Raw genomic sequence first — 25,148 nt, 5'->3', positions numbered from 1 at the left:
CAGCAAATGAGGAAGTAGACATCTGAACTGTCACACAGCAGCATTCTCTAGGAGATTAGCAAACTTATGACTAAACCACCTCTATTTCTAGAGACACGTTTCTTTATAGTATAGTTTTTGTGGTGAAAGAACATGTTTATTAACAGACCCGAATATCTTTTAATCTCTCGGTAAAAATAAGTCAAAAGTAGATAAACTTATATTTAGTAATTAATGTTTCAGTATTTTATCTTATTTGGAAATGACCTACACCAAGATATAGATACTGCTTCACTTGAAATTCAAATGGAAGATAAAACTCTAGCTTTGGACCATAAACTTTCACCTTGGGTAATGAAACCTTGCCATTGTAGGGGAGGAAGACATGTCCTCTACCCTCTCTGGGTTCTTCTGGCCAGAGAACGAATTAAATTCACATGAGACCAAATAACAGGGGAAAATTAAACAAAGCTTTATAACTTGTATACATGGGAGAGGCTCAGGCAACCTGAGCAACTCGCCAAAATGGCCGAAGCCACCATCTTAAACATCATCTTCAGCTAAAGGCAAAGGAGGATGTTGGGGGTGGGGGGAGTCAGTTACGGGAGATTATCAGACAAGTACAGTAAACAAGAGTCAAGTTATTGTGCAGATTTAAGTCCTTGCCTTCCGCGTTGATTTACCAAGAGTTTCTAGAGATAAGGTCATCCCTCCCTTCTTCCTGGTACAGAGAGGGAGACACCTTTACAGAGGGAGATTTCCTTTACAAATGTAAATGTCACTTAACAAAGGGTAAGTAAATTCTACTTTTCAGAGTTTCTTCCCTGTCTGCAGTTTTTTTAAAAGTAACCAGCCCAAAATAAAATCCTCATGCCAAAGAGACATATCAGGTGGCCAATTCCAGTCCCCCACATCTACTACGGTTTCTATCTTTGGCAGTGACCAAAGTGCCATCTACAAGACATAAAACAAGTTAGAATTCCCACAACTCACTGTTTCCCACACCACAGCTTTCCTCCTCTTTTTGAGGTGACACTGGTTTATAGCATTACGTAAGTTTCAGGTGTGCATCATTATATTTTGATGTCTATGTAGATTACATCATGTTCGCCACAAATATTAGCTTTTCCAGCCAAGCCGGCTTGGATGGGCAGTTTCCATCACTGCTTCACTGCTGACCATATGGTAGATTCTTCATCAAGTCCTTCCTTCATGTGTCAGGGACAGACAGCCTTGCCTGGACCAACAGACAGATGCTGGCAAGAGGTGAACCAGGAACCCTTGCTGACAGAGAACACGAGAGAATCTGCAAAGCAGTTTGGACTGTGTTTTGTAAAGGAGATGACTGAAAAGGAGTTAGGATTGCTTTAATTTCACCTCTAAGCAGTACACACCTTTCTAAACCAGCCTGCCACACAGACACAGGCATCCATTACTTGATTTAACACATTTTTATTGAGCTTACTCTGGTCTCAGCTCTGGCATGTGTTGACGCAAATAATCTGTAACCAAACTATAAATCAAAATTGGGGTGAGTTTATTGTAAGCCAGATCTGAGGACTATATAGCCTGGGAGAGTCCTTTCACAAAGGAATGGAACACTCCAAAAAAGCGGGAGTGTACAGAGCGGTTATATACCGTCAAACAGCATGCATCACATAATGATTGGAATGTCCCTTTTACAACAGTCATGAAACTGCCTAGCTGGCACAGTGATTCACACAGCAGGTGATGAACAGAGCAGGTAGCAGGTCTGTGGTCTCCAGCTGGGTGGTCACTACAGGTCAGCAATCAATCCCTAGCCTAGGGAGAGATGCTTGCCCTTAGGGACACGCCCATGTGGGGGGAAGTTACATCTTTCTTTATCTTAAAGGGCACTGTTCTTGTCTTTGGGACATGGTAAATACTTAAAGCAGATGGACAATGCATGCTCAACGGCCACATCAGGCCCTTTTGGAAAACCAAGATCAGGCCGAATTAGTTTTACACCAAATGGCTTCCTCAGATCCTCCAGTATATCCTATTGCTTAACATTTATTTATCACATGTCTGGGATGTTCCAGCTTTTTTTCTGGCTTCAGCCCCAGGCTGCAATGCAAAATGGGTCTACCCAGGTGAGAGAGAAAACAAGAGCTGTCTGACGTGGTAGGGTGGCCTAGTCTCAAAATAGGGCTGGATTCTCAAAGGACAACGTAAAGAAAGCATAAAAAGAGAAATAGGATTCATTTCTTGAGCCCTACTATATGGGGGCCATAAGGCATAGTGACATTCATTCAACAAACTTTGGAATGCTGTGTCCGTGTTAGATGCTAACAGTACCGTGCAGAACAAGACAGATGCCTCACAGCACTGACAGTCTAGTGTCTCACAAATAATGGTGCCAGTTACATTTGGGATAAGTGTCATGGAGGAAGGGTATAGAGACCTCTGGGAGGGGGCACTAGCGAACTGGAGAAGGGAAAACTTCCCTGAAGATGAACATTATGTTAAGAACTGAAGGATGAGAGGAATCAGGGAAGGAAAAAGAGGTTGGTTATAACAGAGAGAGCAAGAGGAGAGATGAGCAAGAATTAAGTCACCCAGGGCTTTGAAAGCCATGTTAACAATTTGATTTGGGAAGCTCCTGAAAGGGTGGAGAATGGCTTACAGGGAGCCAGTGTGGATATAGGGATACCAAATAGAAGGAGAAGGCAGCAGTCCGAGTGAGAGAGAGTGATGGATGGTGGCACTGGACATAGAAAATCAAATATATCTGAGTTACATGGGAAAAAGATTTGAGTTACGTTATCAAGTAAATCCGGGATTCACTGAGTTTGAAGTCTGAGTGAGATATCTATCCTAGTGGAGAGCTTAAGGATAGTAAAAAGTGGATCTGGAGCTCAGCTGAGAGATCTGGGCTGGAGATATAAAATTGAGAATCAAAAGTATACATGATATTTGAAGCTATGGGAGTAGATGAGATCACAGAAGAAAAGAGGGTCTCAGACTGAGTACTAGAAACCAAAACCATTTAAGGATTAGGTAGAGGAATTTTGATGGACAAAGTCACCTCCAGCCAAAGGAAGCCTGGGGTGAGGGCCTGAGCGCTCATTCCTCAGGGTCTGTGGATGCCACCGGCTGGGCTGTGTACAGCTGTGGCTGTTGGCAGGGCTAGCTACATACGTGGTCCTTCACGTGGCATCAAGGATGGAGGGCAGTAACCTTGACCCAAGACGGCGCTGAGGCAGCAGGATCTGGGTTGGAGTCCATTGGCATTAGTCCTATCAGGGTGCGGTTACATACTCTATATCCTTGTCGGTGTCTAAAGACCTGGCTTAGGATCCTGGTCCCCCACTGAAAAGCTGTGTGATTGTGGCCCGGTCACTTTACTTTAACTGTCGGATTCTACATCTGTAAAATGTAGGATTGTCTTAAAGGTTAGCACCATGATGTAGCATGGACTTAATCATCTTGGGTTTTCTGAATAGGATTCTTTCTGTAAGAGTAAGAGTGCCTGGCCTGGGCCTGCCAGGGGTACCTCAAAACTGCTGGACAAACCTGAGGTGTCAACCCCTCTTCCGGATCCGTCTCCCACTACCAGTTGGACCTGGAACAAGAGACCATCTGACTTTCCTTCCTGGTCGTCAGGCACCGGTCTGTGCCCACAGAACCTGTTTGTCTTGGAGATGGGGACAGGTTCCTCTGCCTTATGCCACCCCAGTTTTTCAGACTAAGGTGTGTCAGACTAAGCACTGGACTGGTAAATTTTACATGAAAACCCCCACGCATTGTAAAGGGGAGGCTGAAAAGGAGTTAGGTATGCGTTAATTCCGCCTCTGAACAGTACATGCCATTCTGAAGCCACCCTGCCACACACACCCACTACATACATCACACTCACTTCCTCCCCGAGCACCCCAGAACCTTCCTGCAGAGGTCACAGCTGCCTGTCCTCAAGTTTACTTTACTCCAGTAAACTTACCCCCATTTAACTTTCTCCCCCCTTCAATTCATCCCCAAACTTCCAAAAAGACATTTCTGCTAAGGAGAAAAGATGAATTTGGGGGGCTTGAAGAAAATGAGTTAACAAAATTAAGTCATTTGGGGGGCCAGCCCGGTGGCATAGGGGTTAAGTTCGCACGCTCAGCTTCGATGGCCCGGGGTTCACCGGTTCAGATCCTGGGCGTGGACAAGGCACTGCTTGTCAAGCCATGCTGTGGCAGACGTCCCACATGTAAAATAGAGGAACATGGGCACGGATGTTAGCTCAGGGCCAGTCTTTCTCAGCAAAGAGAGGATTGGCAGCAGATGTTAGCTGAGGGTTAATCTTCCTCAAAAAAAAAAAATAATAATAAGTCATTTGGCCAACCCGAATAGATGTCGGCTCTGTGCCAGCCTTTCTCTGTCAGCCATGAGTCAGTCTGGAGAGGAATATGGTCAGGTCCCTCCCTGGAGCTGACTCTTGCCCTCACTTAGCTCAAATTTAATTGGTGTTCCCATCCTTTTTCTGTCCTTCACCCACCCTGAAGTTGCCAGTGAGTCTGGGCTTCACTAATCCTCCAGATATATCTCGCTATCTCCATCTGAAACCTATCCTACCCTCGAGCCCCCTGCCCAACTCTCCCCCTTCCTCCCACCACTCGCTTCCCTCCTCGTCCTTGTCTCTCACTCTTCTCTTATCCAGACATCCCCCCTGCCCAGGACCCTCAAAATTAGCAAGAAGGACAAGGAGCCTGAGGGGTGAGCATTTTCACAGAATACCCAGGAAGTCACCAAGCTAGGAGGACACCATCCCTACCACTCTGACGGCCCCTGCCAGACCTGGGCCTCACCTCTCTCCCACGATCACCGTAAGAACCCCCACCGGGTTCCCTGCCTCCAGTCTTGCCCTCTCCAGCATCTATACCAGCAGGGGCTGCTATAATGGACTCGAAAACAGATTTGGACTTGTCGGAACTTTCAAAGGATCAAGGTAAAAGTCCAGGCATAGCATTCCAGGCCCTTCTCCGGATCCCTCCAATCTATCTTTGCACTTTCAACTCCCAATATTTACCCCTCCAACCACATTAAACCTGGAATATTTCCCAGACACGTCCTGTTTATTCCCACCTCCGTACCTCTGCCCGGAGTGCCCTCCCCCTCTCTACACCGCTCCTTGCCTCCTGGGAAAACTCCTGACCGCCTCAAAACTCAGGTGGTAGGTTAAATATGGCCACAAATCTTGGGGACTCTTCCTCACCTCTTGTATCTGGGCTGGTCTTTGACTTGCGTTGACCAACAGAATGTGGTGGAAGTGACGTCATGCATGTCCTGAAGCCCAGGCCTCACAAGGTCTTGTAGTCTCTGCGTCGTCCACCTCGGAACCTGAGGCCACCAGGCCATGAAGCAGCCCAAGATGCAAGAACACAAGGAGAGGGAGGCCCAGCCGTCCCAGCTGAGCCCAGCTCCCAGCTTACACATTACCTGAATAGAGACACATGAGACAGTCCAGGTGGGTCTAGCACAAGAACCTTCTGGGCAACCCACAGAATCTTGAGAAATAAGAAATGCTGGTTGTTTCAAGCCATTAAGTTTGGGGATGGTTTGTTACACAGCAATAGATAAGTGATACAGTCCAGTTCTAACGGGAAGTCTTCCCTGACCTACGCAGGTTCCCTTCTCCAAGCTCCCTCTCCGTGTTTTGGACACATCACATCACTTGATAACCATTTAGTATCTGGCTCTCCCAAGAGATGGTGAGCTCTTGAGGACCAGGACTGAGTCTGCTTCACCTCTCTCCCAGCCACTCACAGTGGTCATGGAACGAAGCCCTTCAACACTTGCCAAATTCAGTATACTCAGATGTCATTAACGTGTTCAGAAAGTATGTCTGTCTGAACATTTTACATGCAACTCACTCAACAAACGTTTTAAAGCACCCCCTATGTTCACAGAACAGGTCCCGGGCCCTGGAGTTGCCCTCAGTCTAGCAGGGAAAACCCATCATTACAACACAGCACTAAAGGGTCATCGCTGGAGGAGTGCAAGGCAGCTGGTGGGTGGAGGTGTCAAGAAAGCTCTCCTAGAAGAGCTGACATTGAGCTTCCTCAGGAAGGGTAAGCAAGCAGTCTCTGCTGGAAGGAAGCTTGGAGCTGTCCCCCCTTCACCCGGCCCCTCGGGAGGAGGAGGGATGTCATGGATTGGTCAGGTTCAAGAATACTGAAGTACGCCACCCTCCTGGGGGTGGGGCTTCAGGGTGTGAAAGAAGGGGGTCAAAGGTAGGTTCAGTCTGGGGACTGCCTCTCTCTCAGACACTCAAGGTAAGATGGGGGCTTGGGCTTCTTCCCACGGGCAAGGAGGAGCGTCTTCTCCTCCTCCCCACTCCCCTCTCCTTAGAGCACCAAGCAAGAGCCAGAGGGAGGCCAAGGGCAAAGGAACCAGGACAAAGCCCCTGGGTTAGGGCTCCACATGGGGGGTTGGGGCCAAAGGGAAGACAAGGTTTATTTACCTGCCATAGCCACTGTGCATAGGGTCCCGAGGAATACCTTGTGTTCGTAGGGGGCTGGTGCAGGACCTGGGAACCTGCATTCCAGTCATTCGTCTCTTGGCATCAAGCCAGAGGAGGGAATAACCAACAGGAACTTTTCCTGTTTCTGGGAAAATAAGGGGAAAAACATTCCAGGCAGAGCAAATAGCATTGTAAAGGCAAGCAAACCTCTATGTGGAGCAACGAACAGGACAGGAGAGGATGGCGATAAGAGTCACAGAGGAACTTCATAAAACGCTGTGTGAGAAGGCTAGACTTAACCCATAAAAAGATGGTCTCCTCTGCCCCGTGAACACTCCTGGGTTAGGTGGTACTTACTGTGTGCCGGGCATGGTTCTAAGTGCCTCATGCCAATCAACTCACGTCACCTCCTGAGGTGCCAAGATAAACAACTTGCCCAAGGTCCCACAGATGAGGGACCCGAGGCTCAAAAGGGTCACATAAGTGGCAGGTCTGCACTCTTTCACGAACACTGCGGCTCTGCAACCATGTTATCAACAGGGACACAGGGTCCATTCAGCGGGACTTACCAGGAGGTTTCCTGAGGAGGCGGGACTTGAGCTGAGTACTGAGGGTCCATGGATCAGGGTGAGCAGAGGCCAGGAAAGCTTAAGCTGCGGGGGCTCCAGGGCACTTTGAGAAAAGCAGGGAATCCAGAAAAAAGAACCACAGAGGGGACGCCCAAAGCTTCAGAGCGGCAGCATCCGGAAACAGTTCAGCAAACCAGCGCCGCCCTCAGGACAAGGCCTGGCCCAACTTTTGGTGCCCTTTATATCAAAAGGCAGCATTGATCCACGTTCCTGGATGAAGTTTATCAAAGTAAACGCAAGTCTGACGGAGACAAATTACTGTTGAGTTAACACTAAGATGGTTTTTGTTTCTGGAGATGATTCTACATGGGGAGAGGAGGTAGAGAAGGCTTTTTCATCATTTTTTTAACTAGCATCCGTCCGGCACTTTAGCATTGACAAAATCATTTTCTTGCTCTTTTTTTTTTTATTTCCTTGAGTGATGAGTGTTGACTTTCTCAATTTTTCAGATGAGGAAACTGAAACCTAGGAGGTTCACGAATTGAAACAAAGGCGCACAGGCAGGAAAAGAAGCCCACTCAGGCCCAGTTATCCAGACTCCAAATCCTGTTCTTGTTCATTCTTTTATTCTCTCATTCATCGCAAAAAAATGTACCACATGTCCCACGTGTGCCAGGCACGGGACGAGGCCCTGAGCACATGGTGATGGCAAAACAGCTCAGTGCCCCTCGCTGTCTCTCTTCTCTCAGCGCAGCGAACACTGAGGCAGGCCTACTTAAGAGCTCCGGGAACCCACCTCCAGGATTTCTAACGGACTCAGCGATCCCACCAACACCTCTGCCAGGTCTGTTACTTTTCTTTGTGATTAACTGCTGCCATTGTTCACTAACACCTGCTTTGTGCTCATCTTGTGCTGGACATTGTGTGTGGACTATAACACCCAAGCACTAGAGAACAATGCTCTCCAGTAACTCCTCTGTGTGCTAACGACCCAATCTCAAATTATTTCTCGAGCACATAGTTTGTGCAAAGTGTTCATTTAACAAATATTTATTGGTGCCTCTGATAATCATAATAGCTAATATTTGCTTACCACTTACCATGTGCCAAGTACCATGCTAAATTCTTTACATACATTATCATTTAACCTTCACAATAACTCTTAAGAGATGGGTATTAGCTTAAATCAGCTTACTCAGCACATGCAGCTAGAAAGTGGGAGAGGCAGAATTTGAACCCAGGCCACCAGTATTTTCCATCACTATGTGGTCCGGCCTCCAATCCTGTGCAGGTCACTAGGGAGACAGCGGAGCACAACACAGGTGCCATCCCTCCCTCAAGGTGCTTACAGACTAGAAGAGAAGATAAACTTTAAACGAATAATGCTCTGGTCTCCTTTGAGCCACATTAAAGCTTTGCCAAGGAGATGCCTCTTCAAGCGGACCGAGAGGAGGAGGCTGTGCCGTAGGCGAAGGAGGGGGACAGAGGTCCATCCAGGCAGAGGGACACACCAGGGAAAGCTTCTAGGGAAGGAGAGCTCTGCCTGACGGCCAGGGAAGGTGGGTGGCAGTGGGAAGCTGAGGAAAGGAGTGAAGAGTGGCATGGAAACCTGCGTTGTTCACAGGTTCCTCCAGCCGCTGTAGCGGGGGATCGGGTGAGAGCGAGAGCGTGTGCAGAGACCCAGCGGGACCCCCTCCTCCGAGCAGCAGGTGCTAGTGTGGCCCAGCCCATCGATGGTGCGAATGCAAGGGGACAGACTGAGGAAATACTTTGGAGTTAGAATTGGTCAGCTTGGGTGGGGCGATGAGGGAAGGGAGAGAGCTGTTATCCAACACAAACACAGGTTCATTTACCTGCCGCAGAGGAGGGCCAATAGCTGGAGCGTCAGACTTGTGGCAAGGAAAAAGAGGTTTACCATCGAAGGGCAGCCAGAGGAGGAGATGGGAGGTAACACTCAAATCCACCTCCTCAAAGGGAAAAAGGTAGGGGTTTTAGGTAAAGGAGGGGGGAGCCTGCCTGGGACTGTAGGTAGGGGAGAGGAGGGGAGCCTGTCCTGGGGCTGTAGGTAGGGGAGAGGAGGGGAGCCTGCCTGGGGCTCTAGGTAGGGGAGGGGAGGGGAGCCTGCCTGGGGCTGTAGGTAGGGGAGAGGAGGGGAGCCTGCCTGGGGCTCTAGGTAGGGGAGGGGAGCCTGCCTGGGGCTGTAGGTAGGGGAGAGGAGGGGAGCCTGCCTGGGGCTGTAGGGAGGGGAGGGGAGGGGAGCCTGCCTGGGGCTGTAGGTAGGGGAGAGGAGGGGAGCCTGCCTGGGGCTCTAGGTAGGGGAGGGGAGCCTGCCTGGGGCTCTAGGTAGGGGAGGGGAGCCTGCCTGGGGCTCTAGGTAGGGGAGGGGAGCCTGTCCTGGGGCTCTAGGTAGGGGAGGGGAGCCTGTCCTGGGGCTGTAGGTAGGGAAGGGGAGGGGAGCCTGCCTGGAGCTCTAGGTAGGGGAGAGGAGGGGAGCCTGCCTGGGGCTGTAGGTAGGGGAGAGGAGGGGAGCCTGCCTGGGGCTCTAGGTAGGGGAGGGGAGCCTGCCTGGGGCTGTAGGTAGGGGAGAGGAGGGGAGCCTGCCTGGGGCTGTAGGTAGGGGAGGGGAGGGGAGCCTGCCTGGGGCTGTAGGTAGGGGAGAGGAGGGGAGCCTGCCTGGGGCTCTAGGTAGGGGAGAGGAGGGGAGCCTGCCTGGGGCTGTAGGTAGGGGAGAGGAGGGGAGCCTGTCCTGGGGCTGTAGGTAGGGGAGAGGAGGGGAGCCTGCCTGGGGTTGTAGGTAGGGGAGAGGAGGGGAGCTTGCCCTGGGGTTGTAGGTAGGGGAGGGGAGCCTGGCTGGGGCTGTAGGCAGGGGAGGGGAGCCTGCCTGGGGTTGTAGGTAGGGGAGGGGAGGGGAGCCTGTCCTGGGGCTGTAGGTAGGGGAGAGGAGGGGAGCCTGCCTGGGGCTCTAGGTAGGGGAGGGGAGCCTGCCTGGGGCTGTAGGTAGGGGAGAGGAGGGGAGCCTGCCTGGGGCTGTAGGGAGGGGAGGGGAGGGGAGCATGTGGCCTTGCTGTTTGGGGCCTTCCCCCCAGCCTACTTTGGCCTTGAAGACTGAATTTCTTTCCCCTTGACTTGACCTTTCTGGTCAGTTTTCATCTTCAGCCAGTGTTTGGCCTTGTGACGCTGAATCTTGACGTCTGGACCTTGACATCCTGGTCTTACAGGAGCAGGAAGTATACACACTCCTATACTGAGGAAAGACAGAAAGAAGCGGTTAGTTTTAAACAATAGTTGATTCTGCAGGCAGCACAGCTGCTGTTAGCAAAGCTTATCTCAAAGGTTTTGCTCCACTGAGATTTTTAACTCCTTCCTTCTCAGTTTCAGAGTCTGTCCCGGGTTTTGGCTTGACTACAGGGTGGTCAGTGGCACTCTGGGACCCCTCTGGGAAGGAAGGTGAGCGCTCCACACCCACCTGGGTTGCATCTCAGGTGGCCGTGGATCGCCCAGGCAGCTGTTAAGTACTAAGTGGTGGCTGGACACACGGTTCTGGAGCCTGGTGGTCCTAAAGGGGAAGGAGATCATCTTGAACAAAGGTGAAGAGGGTCTAAGACACGGCCCTGGAGACCACCCACTACTAAAGGTCGTCAGAGAGGAGGCAAAGGGCAAAGGGCAAAGGGAACAGAGAGACAGCGTTACAGAGGCAGGAGGGGCGCCAGGAGAGAGTGGCGTCTGAGAAGCAGAGAGGTGTGGCTCTCGAGAAGGCAGGGCCCAGCGTGACTGAGTAAATACAGGACAGACCGTGGTGGTCTGGAATTTGTCCTGGGGGGTCTTCTCGAAGGCAGGGGTCCGGGGCACCTGCGCAGGTGGGGGGCAGTTGGACGCATGGACGAGAGGGCCTGCCTTGGCATATCTGGGGAACAGAAAATAATACCAGCAGGTAGAAATAGAAGGAAGTGGGGCCAGAGGATGCAAAGAGATTAGAATATTGGTGCCATTCATTGACTGGCCACTTTATGCTCATTTAATGCTCCCAACATCCCTGCACAGTAGGAGGTTACTAACCCTTTGTTATAGAGGAGAACACTCAGCCCCAGAAATCAGCAATGACTTCTTCAAGTTGGTACACATAAGCGGTGATGCCAGATTTCTGCCCTGGGTCTGAGTCCAGTACCATCACCGCATCATCACCATCATCAGGTGGCAAGGAAGGAGACAGACTGGAGAGGGGCAGGGCTGGACAAGGAGGGAACACACGTGGAGAGGGCTGGATGCAGAATCAACACGATGTAGAGGGTGGATGCAAACTGAGGGTGGGGAGAGGGTCAGGGCCTCTGGTTGGAGCAACCAGGTGGAGGGAGGAACCATTTGCTCAGGTGAAAAAAGCAGGACGTGGATTCCTGGAAAGATGAAGACTTTGACTTTGACATGACGAGTCTGCTGGGCCTAGGTGACATCCAGGGGGATGTCGGGGGGGGCGGGCAATGAGATACACAGGTCTGTAGGTCAGAACACTCCGGGCTGTGGGAGAGGCGAGAGGCATCAGTGTAATCCGGAATTGTGGCTTCTTTTTACCCTCTTAACAGCAGAGTTCAGAAGGGGCTGGTTCTGGGCTCTGGGAGAGACATGACGGGGGCAGGGTGCCATTCCGCGGATTCACAGACGACTCCTGGCTCACCTCTGACTCGGTTCCCCCCACAGATGGCTTTTCCCTGCCGCAGGTCGATAAAGAACCCCAAGACTCTGACCAGCCTTCTGGTGGGTGTGAGTTTCCTGGCCCTGCATCTGTGGTTTCACCAAGTGCCCAGCTTCCAGCAGGAGAAGAGGGGGGGTGGCTCCCCCCACGCTGCCCCTGTGACCCCTGAGGCCCCTGCTGCCGCGCAGCCTTCGGTGGTCAGTTCAGGGCCCCCGTGTGTGGCCAACGCCTCGGTGAACGCCACGGCCGGCTTCGAGCAGCTGCCCGCGCGCATCCAAGACTTCCTGCGCTACCGCCACTGCCGCCACTTCCCGCTGCTCTGGGACGCGCCGGCCAAGTGCGCGGGCCGCCACGGCGTCTTCCTGCTGCTGGCCGTGAAGTCGTCGCCCGCCAACTACGAGCGGCGCGAGCTCATCCGGCGCACGTGGGGGCAGGAGCGCAGCTACGGCGGGCGGCCGGTGCGCCGCCTCTTCCTGCTGGGCACGCCCGGGCCCGAGGACGCCGAGCGCGCCGAGCGGCTGGCGGCGCTGGTGGCGCTGGAGGCGCGCGAGCACGGCGACGTGCTGCAGTGGGCCTTCGCCGACACCTTCCTGAACCTCACGCTCAAGCACGTGCGCCTGCTGGACTGGCTGGCGGCGCGCTGCCCGCACGCGCGCTTCTTGCTCAGCGGCGACGACGACGTCTTCGTGCACACGGCCAACGTGCTCCGCTTCCTGGAGGCGCAGCCGCCCGACCGCCACCTCTTCGCCGGGCAGCTCATGGACGGCTCGGTGCCCATCCGCGACAGCTGGAGCAAGTACTTCGTGCCGCCGCAGCTCTTCCCCGGGCGGGCCTACCCCGTGTACTGCAGCGGCGGCGGCTTCCTCCTGTCCAGCCACACCATCCGGGCCCTGCACACGGCCGCTCGCCACACGCCGCTCTTCCCCATCGACGACGCCTACATGGGCATGTGTCTGCAGCACGCCGGCCTGGCGCCCAGCGGCCACGAGGGCATCCGGCCCTTCGGGGTGCAGCTGCCCGGCGCCCGGCACCCCTCCTTCGACCCCTGCATGTACCGCGAGCTGCTGCTCGTGCACCGCTTCGCGCCCTACGAGATGCTGCTCATGTGGAAGGCGCTGCACGACCCCGGGCTGAGCTGTGACCGGGGGCGCAGGGTCTCCTGAGGCCGGCTGGGCCGCGCTGGGGGGATGAGCAGCCTCCAAATGTGACGTTTTCCGTGGTGAGAATGCATCTTCCCTGCTCCGGATACCTTCTATCCTACCCATCTTGGTGCAGCTGAATGCCAGCTGCACGTTGGAATCATCTGGGTGGGGGGAGGGGGGGTATGGAAAATACCTCAGTCCTGGTCGCATCTCCACAGGTTCTGATTGCAGTGATCTGGGATGCCCTCAGACGTCTGGGTGTTTGTTAAGGTCCTCAGGTGACTCGAATGTGCAGCTCAGAATGGAGCCCACTGGGTTAGGAATGTCCGTTATCCTTCCAAACCCACCTCCATTGCTCCCTCTTGGAGCCGTCTAGGGCGCCTAGCTCCTGCACTCTAGTCACTGTGGGCAATGGAGCAAGGGAGGTGTCGGGGCCAGGATCCAATGTTACCTGTTGGGTGCAGCACACATACGAGTTGTCACTTGTATCATTTCCTCCACAAATGAGCAGAGCTGGAACTGGAGCTGAACTGACAGTCATGCGATGGATTCCCCTCCCCCGGAAGTCAGTCTACACTAAAAAGCAACACACTAGAGTCAGAGCTGAGAGTGTCTGAGAGTGTCTTCCTCCCACCCAGTTCTCTCCCACCCACTGTGAGGTCAGAATCTCTGCGTGCAAAGTGGGAACCGAGGCCGGGTCAGGGCAGTGACTAATCCAGGGCCATGTCGTCCCCTCCGTGCTGACCCGTCCGTTGGGGCCCCACCCAGGCATGCTTGCCCCACCAATACTCACTCCCCGGGGTCAGAGAAGCCTCTGCATCTTCACACAAGCACTGATCCGTCTACTTGAAATGTCCTCTGACCCCACCACCATCCCTGTCTTTTGCGTCAGTCACAATGCCTGCAGGGGAGGCTGCCAGCCCTCCACCAAAATCTGCTACCCCCTTCCTCCTGACACTCTCCAGACCACACTTCCCAGCCCCCGTTGCAGCTGGCGCGGCAGTGTGACCAGGCTCTCTCCCATGGATGTGTGTGGACGCGATGAGGACCACTCCCGGACCCGGGCTCACCTGTGCTCGCTCTCTCCTTCCCCTGGAGTGGAACATGGATGGGCCTGTGACCCATCCCTGACCTCGCAGATGAGGACAACATCCCAAGCTGGAGCTGGGGTTCTCGACCTCGGCACTGCTGACCTTTTGGGTTGGGCAGCTCTTTGTTGTGGGGGCTGTCCTGCGCTTTGGAGAACATTTAGCCGTGTGTCCTGTCCTCTGCACACTAGAAGCCAGCATCACACCCAGAATCACGACGACCAAATATACCTCTGAACATCGCCAAATGTACCCTGGTGGGCAAATTCGCCCCTGGCTGAGATCCTCTGGCCTAGAGGAAGGCAGAAAAACAAGAGCGTCTCTCAGTTGCTGCCTAGAGCAGAGCTGCCCATGGACTGACCTGGAATACTCAGGCCCGACTATGGAGAAGAACAATGTAAACTTTTATGTGTTTTCAGCCTCTGGGGTTTTGCAGGCTCTTTGCTACAGCAGACTTGCCCCATGTAACCTAACGTGTCCTCTCTGCTCGCTTGTTTCTCCCCAATCAGACTGGCTGCCCCCAGAGAGAGGGACCACGCCTGATTCACATCGAGCTGGCACAGATTGGCTCCGAGGGGACCAAAGGCAAGTCCTGCCACGCCCACTCTGGGAACCTGAGCAGGCCAGCTCACCTCTGAGCCCCTCTGTCCACGCTGATGATCCATGGAGGGAGGGCATGCAAGCGCAGCCCTGGTATCACCTGGACTCACCCGGCCTCGCCCGGCTCATCTGGCTCTTGCGCCCCGCGGCCACCAGGGGGCGCCCTCCACCCACGTTTTCCGCGCGGAGGCGGGCGGCGGGTCCTTGGGTCGGTGCAGAGTCGGTGCAAATTCCGGCTCCGGGAGCCTGTGCTGCCGACCCCCTTTACTGGGCCTGCGAACTGACAAGGGCCCCCTGAGCATGGGAAATGATCCTGTCTCCCTCGCAAACACAGGCGCAAAGTCCTACACGAAATGCCAGCAGACGGAACGTGGTACTGCGTAAAAAGGGTAACATCAGCACCTCGGTGGGTTCATCCCCGAAATTCGAGGTGGGGCTAGCGTTAGAAAAGGAATCGGAATATACGAAGAAAAGAGGAAGATCTGTCGATGTGGTACATCACACCAAGAGAAATATGAGTACCTCAGATGAGGGAGAAAAAGAGAATTTTTGATAAAAAATATCCATTCGTGATTTAAAAAAAATCTTAGTACAAGGTGAAAGCATTTCCTCTAAGATCTGGAACAAGACCAGATGTGCCGTCATCACCACTTCTGTTCAACATTGTCCAAGACTTGAGAGCACAGCAAGGCAAGATAAAGCTTCAAAAATATAACAACTTGAAAAAAGAAAGAAAATGATCAAAACCTCAGAGGTTTGCAACCATATCAGATCCAATTTCCCCTTTCTGTAACAAATTGATGCCGTACTCCCTATCCTGAAATGGAATTCTTAGATAACATAATCTGTCCACACAGACATTTTCAAAAAGTCGATATAATTTTTAATTGTAATGTAAAAGATTAATAAGAAATACTTTAAAATAAATAGTATGAATTTTGATGTGTAAATTTTGGGGCATAATGACAAAAAAACTCCCTCGCAGATTTCCAAATCTCCTCCTAAGGGGCAATACGCCTCACTGAGAACCACTGCCTTATATAGAAAACCCACCAAAAAGCCACACTCAAAAATCCTAGATAATTGATTAAATTAATAAAAAGTACCAAGTTTTCCAGATACAAAATTAATGTACAAAAGTCACCTTAGTGGAGCCAGCCTGGTGGCGCAGTGGTTAAGTTTGCACATTCTGTTTCAGCGGCCCGGGTTCACAGGTTCAGATCCCGGGTGCGGACATGGCACCACTTGGCACACCATGCTGTGGCAGGTGTCCCACATATAAAGTAGAGGAAGATGGGCACGGATGTTAGCTCAGGGCCAGCCTTCCTCAGCAAAAAGAGGAGGATTGGCAGTAGTTAACTCAGGGCGAATCTTCCTCACCAAAAAAAAAATAAATGTAGTTTCTATATTGTAATAAGCAGTCAGAAAAAGTCCTTTTTGAAAAAAATTTTTGAGTTAATGATAGCTTACAATCTTGTGAAATTTCAGTTGTACATTATTGTCTGTCAGTTGTGTTGTAGGTGCACCCCTTCACTCTTTGTGCCTACCCCCCACCCCACCTTTCCCCCGTAAGCCACTAATCTGTTCTCTTTGTCTACATTTTCAAATTCCTCATATGAGTGGAGTCATTCAGAAATTGTCCTTCTCTATCTGGCTTATTTCACTTAACATAATTCCCTAAAGGTCCATCCATGGTGTTGGAAATGGGACGATTTTGTTCTTTTTTACGGCTGAGTAGTATTCCATTGTGTATATATACCACATCTTCTTTATCCAATCATCTGTTGATGGGCACTTATGTTGCTTCCACATCTTGGCTATTGTAAATAATGCTGCAATGAATACTGGGGTGCGTGGGACTTTTGGAAATGCTGACTTCAAACTCTTTGGATAGATACCCAGTAGTGGGATGGCTGGGTCATAAGGTATTTCTATTTTTAATTTTTTGAGGAATCTCCATACTGTTTTCCATAGTGGCTGCACCAGTTTGCATTCCCACCAACAGTGTATGAGGGTTCCTTTTTCTCTACAACCTCTCCAACATTTGTTACTATTTGTTTTGGTTATTTTTGTCATTCTAATGGGTGTAAAGTGATATCTTAGTGTAGTTTTGATTTGCATTTCCCTGATGATCATCGATGATGAGCATCTTTTCATGTGCCTATTGGCCATCCGTATATCTTCTTTGAAGAAATGTCTGTTCGTGTCTCCTGCCCATTTTTTGATCAGGTTGTTTGATTTTTTGTTGTTGAGTTGTGTGAGTTCTTTATATATTATGGATATTAAGCCTTTGTCAGATATATGACTTGCAAATATTTTTTCCCAGTTAGTGGGTTGTCTTTTTGTTTCAATCCTGTTTTCCTTTGCCTTGAAGAAGCTCTTTAGTCTGATGAAGTCCCATTTGTTTATTCTTTCTATTGTTTCCCTTCTCTGAGAAGACATGGTGTCCGAAAAGATCCTTTTAATACTGATGTCAAAGAGTGTACTGCCTACATTTTCTTCTAGAAGCCTTATGGTTTCAGGTCTCAGCTTTAGGTCTTTGATCCATTTTGAGTTTATTTTGGTGAATGGTGAGAAAGAATGGTCAATTTTCATTCTTTTACATGTGGCTTTCCAGTTTTCCCAGCACCATTTGTTGAAAAGACTTTCTTTTCTCCATTGTAGGCCCTCAGCTCCTTTGTCAAAGATTAGCTGTCCATAGATGTGTGGTTTTATTTCTGGGCTTTCAATTCTGTTCCATTGATCTGTGCACCTGTTTTTGTACCAGTAACATGCTGTTTTGATTACTGTAGCTTTGTAGTATGTTTTGAAGTCAGGGATTGTGATGCCTCCAGCTGTGTTCTTTTTTCTCAGGATTGCTTTAGCAATTCGGGGTCTTTTGTTGCCCCATATGAATTTTAGGATTCTTTGTTCTATTTCTGTAAAGAATGTCATTGGGATTCTGATTGGGATGGCATTGAATGTGTAGATTGCTTTAGGTAGAACGGACATTTTAACTATGTTTATTCTTCCAATCCATGTACATGGAATGTCTTTCCATCTCTTTATGTCGCCACCCATTTCTTTCAGAAAAGCCTTGTAGTTTTCGTTGTATAGGTCTTTCACTTCCTTAGTTAAATTCACCCTGAGGTATTGTATTCTTTTTGTTGTAATTGTGAATGGTATTCTGTTCTTGAGTTCTTTTTCTGTTAGTTCGTTATTAGAGTATAGAAATGCTACTGATTTATGTAAATTGATTTTATACCCTGCAACTTTCCTGTAGTTGTTGATTATATCTAAAAGTTTTCCAATGGATTCTTTGTGGTTTTCTCTATGTAAGATCATGTCATCTGCAAACAGTGAGAGTTTCACTTCTTCCCTCCCTATTTGGATTCCTTTTATTCGTTTTTCTTGCCTGATTGCTCTGGCCAGGACCTCCAGTACTATGTTCAATAAGAGTGGTGATAGAGGGCATCCTTGTCTCGTTCCTGTTTTCAGGGGGATGGCGTTCAGTTTTTGCCCATTGAGCATGACGTTGGCTGTGGGTTTGTCATATATGGCCTTTATTATGTTGAGGTAGTTCCCTTCTGTCCCCATTTTGTTCAGAGTTTTTATCATAAATGGCTGTTGGATCTTGTCAAATGCTTTCTCTGTATCTATTGAGATGATCATGTGGTTTTTATTCCTCAGTTTGTTGATGTGGTGTATCACGTTGATTGATTTGCGGATGTTGAACCATCCCTGTGTCCCTGGTATGAATCCCACTTGATCATGATGTATGATCCTTCTGATGAAGTGCTGAATTCGGGTTGCCAAAATTTTGTTGAGAATTTTTGCATCTATGTTCATCAGCGATATTGGCCTGTAGTTCTCCTTTATTGTGCTGTGCTTGTCAGGCTTTGGTATCAGCGTGACGTTGGCCTCATAGAATGTGTTAGGAAGTGTTCCATCCTCCCTAATTTTTTGGAATAGCTTGAAAAGGATAGGTATTAAATCCTCTCTGAAAGTTTGGTAGAATTCCCCAGGAAAGCCATCTGGTCCAGGGGTTTTATTCTTTGGGATGTTTTTGATTGCTGTTTCAAACTCTTTCCTTGTCATTGGTCTGTTCAAATTGTCTGCTTCTTCTTGAGTGAGCTTTGGGAAATTGTAGGAGTCCAAGAATTTATCCATTTCCTCTAGGTTATACATTTTGTTGGCATATAGTTTTTCGTAGTATTCTCTTATAATCCGTTCTATTTCTGCAGAGTCTGTTGTTATTGCTCCTCTTTCATTTCTGATTTTGTTTATTTGAGCTTTCTCCCTTTTTTGCTTTGTAAGTCTGGCTAGGGGCTTGTCAATTTTGTTTATCTTCTCAAAGAACCAGCTCTTTGTTTCACTGAGCCTTTCTACTGCCTTTTTTGTTTCAACAGCATTTATTTCTGCTCTGATTTTTACTATTTCTCTCCTTCTGCTGACTTTGGGCTTTGTTTGATCTTCTTTCTCTAGCTCAGTTAGCTGTAGTTTTAAGATTGCTTATTTGGAATTTTTCTTGTTTGTTCAGATGTGCCTGTATTGTGATGAATTTTCCTCTTAATACAGCTTTTGCTGTATCCCATATGAGTTGATATGGCATGTTATCATTTTCCTTTTTCTCCAGGTATTTTTTGATTTCTTCTTTAATTTCTTCAATGATCCATTGCTTGTTCAATAGCATATTGTTTAGTCTCCACATCTTTGTGCCTTTCTCAGCTTTTTTCTTGCAATTAATTTCTAGCTTTATAGCATTATGATCGGAGAAGATGCTTGTTATTATTTCAATTTTTTTAAATTTGTAGAGGCTTGCCTTTTTTCCTAACATATGGTCTATCCTTGAGAATGTTCCATGCACGCTTGAGAAGAACGTGTTTTCTGCTGTTTTTTGATGCAGTGTTCTATACATGTCTATTATGTCCAACTTTTTAGCTTTTCATGTAGCTCCACTGTTTCCTTGTTGATTTTCTGTCTGGATGATCTGTCCATTGATGTGAGTGGGGTGTTGAGGTCCCCTACTATTATTGTGTTATTTTTGATATCTTCTTTTAGGTTTGTTAATAGTTGCTTTATGAACTTTGGTGCTCCTGTGTTGGGTGCATAGGTATTTATAAGCATTATTTCTACTTGATGAAGTGTCCCTTTCATCATTATATATTGGCCCTCTGTGTCTCTCTTTACCTGCATTATCTTGAAGTCTGTTTTGTCTGATATAAGTATTGCAACACCTGCTTTCTTTTGTTTGCTAGTAGCTTGGAGTATTGTCTTCCACCCCTTCACTCTGAGCCTGTGTTTGTCCTTGGAGCTGAGGTGTGTTTCCTGGAGGCAACAAGTTGTTGTATCTTGTTCTTTAATCCATTTTGTCACTCTGTGTCTTTTTATTGGCGAGTTCAATCTGTTTCCACTGAGGGTGAGTAGTGATGCATGAGGGCTTAATGCTGTCATTCCGTTGCTCGTTTTCTGGTTTTCCTGTGTTTCCTTTGTTTCTCGTCCTGTGTGTTTTAGCCTACCCATTGACTTCTGCAATTTCTTATGCTGGGTTTCTTAGATTTTTCCTTATTTATGTTTTGTGGCTCTGTTCTGTTTTTTAGTTTGCTGGCTACCCTGAAGTTTGTATTCAGAATCTCGTGTATAACATAGTTCATTTTCTGGTGGTCTCTTACTTACTTAGCCTAGACTGTTTCAGTCCCTTTCCTCCTCCCCTCCTAAATTATTATTTTCCTCTCTTATTCCAACTCGTGTTGTGAGTTTGTGGTTAGAGTGATAAGATTGTCTTTGCTTTGGTGATTTCCTTCCCTTTATCCTAATGCTGTAGTTCAATATTTTCTATCCTATTCTGATTCTATCTAGTTGTCTCCCTACTATGTGTTTTGTGACCCCTTTCTCCAGTTTTTTCTTTTTTCAGGTATGAGATCCTTCTTGAAGATTTCTTGTAGTGGAGGACTTTTGCCTACAACGTCCCTTAGCTTTTGTTTCTCTGGAAAAGATTTAATTTCTCCCTCATATCTGAAGGATATTTTTGCTGGATAGAGTATTCTTGGCTGAAGATTTTTATCCTTTAAAGTTTTGAATATGTCATTCCACTCTCTCCTGGCTTGTAAGGTTTCTGTAGAGAAATCCACTGAAAGTCTGATAGGGGTTCCTTTGTAGGTTATTTTCTTCTGCCTGGCTGCCCTGAGTATTCTTTCTTTGTCATTCATTTTTGCCATTTTTACTACTATATGCCTTGCAGTAGGTCTTTTTACATTGACAAATCTAGGAGGTCTGAAAGCTTCCTCCACACACATTTCTCTCTCAATCCCTAGATTTGGGAAATTCTCTTCTATTATTTTGTTGAGCACACTTTCTGCTCCATTTTCCTTTTCCACACCCTCAGGGATTCTGATAATTCTTAAGTTGGATTTTCTCATTGAGTCCTCTAATTCTTGGAGCTTTTCTTCAGTTTTTTAAATTCTTAGTTCTCTTTCTTCCTCTGTCTGGAGCCATTCAGACTGTCTATCTTTGATTGTGCTAATTTGCTCCTCTATGGTGTCTACATGGGCATTCAGGGAATCCGTATTCTCTTTTATCTGATCCATTGTATTTTTCATCTCTAGTATTTCTGATTGATTCTTCTTTATAGTTTCAATCTGTTTTGTGAAGTAACTCCAGAACTCGTTGACTTGTTTCTCTATATTTCCCTTTACCTCATTGAGTTTTTTGACGATAGCTACTCTGAACTCATTGTCACTTAATTTACCTATTTCCAAGTCCTCAGGACATAATTCTGTGTTTTTATTGTTTTCCTTGTGGACTGCAGCTTTTATAAATTGCTAGACGGTAGAGGAGCGGTTTTTGCTCATGATGCTGTTATTCTGTTGCAGTTACAGCCTGTTGTCACTAGATGGGGGTTGAGAGCCGCATTCTGAGCCCTCCGCACGTGATGGCAGCATGCAGCGCGGTTGGGGGAGGAGGGGGCACTTTCTCCCACGCACAGAACTGGACTCTGATCAGCTCTAGCTTTCTGGTCTCCTGGGCCCCTGCCTTGATGGGGTGTCCCCCCACCTCGTGAAAGCTTTCCCCCATTAGAGGGTTTCCACTGCACGGGTGGTAGGAGTCCTGGATGATCCCTGGACGTGGGGCCCCTCCCCTGCTCCTTCCTGCACCAATGGCAGCAATCCCCATCTCTAGTGGAGGGAGCGAAGTTCTCTCCTACCCTGTTCCAGCTCCTCCGAGGGCGGCTCCTGCCTCTACCCTCCGTTGTCATTTGGCTGCTGTGGGTCTCTGACAATCTCTGTGTTACTAGGATTTTTTGGTTGGAATTCAGTTGGTTGTAGTTTGTACTTTGTACTTTGGTTGTAGTTTGGAGAGGAGAGAGTCCCAGGTGAGCTCACTCTGCCATGCCGCTGACATCACCGCTCTAGAAAAATTCATTTTTTAAAGTACCATTTATAATAGAAATAAGAAGGTACTTAGGACTGAATCTATAAGATATGCAAGAAAATAATGAAAAATTATTTTAAGATATTGTTTAAACATCCAAATTAGTGTTGAGAGATATCACGCTATAAAGCATCTCTAAGCCCTGACTGACCTGGGTCCTCACCCCAACCAGGGAGCAGGGATAGCATCATCCCAACTGCCAGATGTGGAGACCCAGGCCCACGGGAGTGACCTGCCCAAAGTCCACAAGCCTGTGGGGCCTGGGCCCCCTGAGCCCTGACCCCCGCCCCAGCCACCGTGCCTGCCGTCCACTGAAGCCTGCAGCTGCACAAGGCCAGAGGCTGGGTCTCTGGGCTCCAGAGATAAGGAGACAGACACCAGTTCTGCTGTGTGCACACACTCACACACACACACACACTCACACACACACACACACACACTCACACACACACACACACACTCACTCACACACACACACACACACTCACACACGGCCAGAGCATTATTCATGCCTTCAGTAGGAGGAAACCTTCCTCAGCTCCACCCATCTCGATGGCACTGGGAGCAGGAGCCAGTGGCCTTTGGATGCAGGAGGTGAGGGTGGGGCTCCAAGGTCAGGCCCCACCTCAGTTGCCCCCACCCCAATGCCCTACTTACCCACTCCCTCCAACCTGGAAGAAAAGAGCAAATAACGTTTATGGGGAGACAGGAAGTCTGAGCCCGATGAGCCCTGAGAGATGCCTGCCCCACCCCCACCCCCAATGAATGGGAAGGTGGGCCCGGAGAGGAACAGTGGCCAGCCCAGCCTCACACAGGAGATCTGTGGCAGAGCGAGGAGGCCAGGCCTGACCCCAGCTCAGAGTCCAGCCCTGGGGAGGGGACACTTTGGGATTTGATTGATAGACCTTGTGAGTGTTTGTCTGTCTCTGGACTCCTGAGTTCAGTCGGGCAAGGCTACATTCGCCTGTGCCAGGGATGATGCTGGAGCACAACCAGAGCCCGTACTGGGGAGTCCTGCCCGGGTTGGGGGGCACACAGAGAAGGGTCCCCAATCTAGTCTGGAGCAGCAGTTTTCAAACAGTGAACTGAGACCCATGAGTGAGTCACGAAATCAATTCCGAGTCTGAAACCCACATTCAAAACAAGTTGAAGAGAACAAAATAGAAATATCAAGTGACTACAGAAAGTAAACATACAGGATCATGATGTAAAATGTAACACTACTTGTGGTTGTGGCTTAAAAAAATGCCAGCAGGCCTGTAGCAACTGGGTTGCCAGATTCAAGATCAACATGCAAAAACCAAAGCATTTCTCTAGACCAGGCATAACTGGCTGGAAAATGTCGTTTTTATAGGATAACACTCATGACGTTTGGAACTTACTTTCTAATGGTTCAGAAAAAATCATGAATATGTGAATATATGTGAAAGAGAGAGGTAGGGAGATAAAGCAAATGGGGCAAAATTGTAACAATTGGGGAATTCAAGTGAAAGGTATAAGGATGTTAATTGTTCTTTCCACTTTTTTCTAGGTTTGGCATTTAAAAAAATAAAATGTAGGGAGAAAATACCACTTACAATAGCAACAAAAACTATAAAGTATCTAGAAATTAAGTGAATATACAAGACTTCCATGGAGAAAAAAATATTAAACTTTAATAAGGGACACAGACAATGATCTGAATAAAAAGATCGTTCACATTCTTGGATGGAACTATGTAGCAGCACAAAGATGTCAATTTTTTTTTTTTTTTTGAGGAAGATCAGCCCTGAGCTAACGTCTGCTGCCAATCCTCTTCTTTTTGCTGAGCAAGCCTGGCCCTGAGCTAACATCCATGCCCATCTTCCTCTACTTTCTATGTGGGATGCCTACCACAGCATGGTGTGCCAAGTGGTACCATGTCTGCACATGGGATCCAAACCAGTGAACCCCAGGCCACCGAAGTGGAACGTGCTCACTTAACCACTGAGCCACTGGGCCGGCTCCAAAGATGTCAATTCTTCCCAAATTAATCTTCAATGAAGCCCTAATTCCATTTGGAATATTTTTTTTAAAGAAACTCAATAAGCTTACTCTAAAACGTAAACAAATAGTTGTCAGCCTTAAAAGTGAAGAGTGAAGGTGGCATTACCACAAAGTTGTGGTGAGATGAAAAGTGGGGGACTATGCCAGAACCCGCCAGCAAAGAGAGGTGAGAGCTCGAGGCCAACCGTGTGTGTGGGGACCTGACCAGCTGGGACAGGGTGCAGATATATACCGGATGGCGTGGCTCACTCTGTGGAAACAAGTACAACTGGGTGCTGACTAATGCGGCATTTAAGGATGAACTCTAGTTGGGTTAGGGGACCTAAATCTGAGATGTAAAACCATAAAGATAACAGAGGAAAATACAGGAGAATGTCTTTGTGACCTAGGTGTGGGGGAGGACTTTTCAAACAAATTTCAAACTTGTAAACCATAAGATTTTTTTCTTTCTTTCTTTTTTTTTTTAGGAAGATTAGCCCTGAGCTAACTGCTGCCAAGCCTCCTCTTTTTGCTGAGGAAGACTGGCCCTGAGCTGACATCCATGCCCATCTTCCTCTACTTTATATGTGGGACGCCTACCACAGCATGGCTTCCCAAGCAGTGCCATGTCTGCACCCGGGATCTGAAGCAGCGAACCCCAGGCCACCAAAGTGGAACGTGCAAACTTAACCACTGAGCCACCGGGCCGGCCCCTAAAGCATAAGATTTTTAAAAGCTGGAATTTAAATATATGATGCGTAAAGATTTCTATTCAATGAAGAACAAAGATAATAGAGACTGACAGTAGGAGGGATGTTTACACCATCTAAAGGCAACAATGGATCGATATCCAGAATCCACAAATGAAGACTCCAACAGAAAAGAGGGCAAAATGTTCAGAAGGAGGACTCCCAAATGTAACAGCACACAAGGAGATCCCCAAATTATTAATGATCGTGGTAAAAACCAAATTAAAACTATGAGATATCTACACGTATAGACGAGTTATAGAAAGCCCTATAAATGCCCGTGTCGGCAGGGATGTGTTGTTATGAGCCAGTGGGGGCTGACGGGTGGGCTGTCTGAATACTGTCCCATCTACCTCATTAAATTGAGTGGCCCGCTGTCTCATGCTGTTACCTGTCACACACACGGGTTCTTTACCTGCCACACGAGAGGGGCCAAATAAAAACTCGAACGCCA

General features: G+C 48.5%; 1 protein-coding gene and 1 long non-coding RNA gene across 9 annotated transcripts in view; one reads left to right on the top strand and one right to left on the bottom strand.

Annotated features, from left to right (window-relative positions):
• The window catches only part of LOC139083952 (uncharacterized), a 10,494-nt gene extending 3,314 nt beyond the window's left edge, over positions 1-7,180 (bottom strand). For 2 of the 3 annotated variants that reach the window (XR_011541136.1, XR_011541134.1), the window contains exons 1-3: positions 7,015-7,180; positions 6,446-6,590; positions 5,198-5,421 (exon numbers count right to left, since the gene is read on the bottom strand). This is a non-coding gene — a long non-coding RNA (uncharacterized lncRNA). Of the gene's footprint in view, positions 1-972; positions 1,286-5,197; positions 5,422-6,445; positions 6,591-7,014 lie in introns of all 3 variants that reach the window. The other variant, XR_011541135.1, reaches the window with a different exon arrangement.
• B3GNT6 (UDP-GlcNAc:betaGal beta-1,3-N-acetylglucosaminyltransferase 6) lies at positions 6,196-25,148 on the top strand. Of its 6 annotated transcripts, none has more exons than XR_011541132.1 (4): positions 6,196-6,257; positions 7,764-7,858; positions 11,707-12,920; positions 24,434-25,148. XR_011541132.1 is itself a non-coding variant. In XM_070624081.1 (2 exons), exons 1-2 carry the CDS (start codon positions 8,748-8,750, stop codon positions 12,862-12,864), a joined length of 1,407 nt encoding a protein of 468 aa, XP_070480182.1. In that variant the 5' UTR covers positions 8,645-8,747; the 3' UTR covers positions 12,865-15,481. The 6 variants fall into 6 exon arrangements, 1 of the variants encoding a protein (XP_070480182.1); XR_011541131.1 differs by having other exon boundaries at positions 6,206-6,257; positions 7,524-7,858; XR_011541133.1 differs by lacking the exon at positions 7,764-7,858 and having other exon boundaries at positions 6,197-6,257.

This window comes from Equus przewalskii, chromosome 6, assembly GCF_037783145.1.
Source record: "Equus przewalskii isolate Varuska chromosome 6, EquPr2, whole genome shotgun sequence".
In the NCBI taxonomy this organism is placed as follows: Eukaryota; Metazoa; Chordata; class Mammalia; order Perissodactyla; family Equidae; genus Equus; species Equus przewalskii.
The sequence above is the reverse complement of the archived record's forward strand: the minus strand, read 5'-3'. Positions and strand labels throughout refer to the sequence as shown.

Coding starts and splice junctions, on each gene's coding strand:
- B3GNT6 (XM_070624081.1), top strand. CDS start 8,748: ATGGTGCGAATGCAAGGGGACAGACTGAGGAAATACTTTGGAGTTAGA. Junction 8,997..11,706: donor ACCTCCTCAAAGGGAAAAAG/GTAGGGGTTTTA, acceptor TTCCCCCCACAG/ATGGCTTTTCCCTGCCGCAG.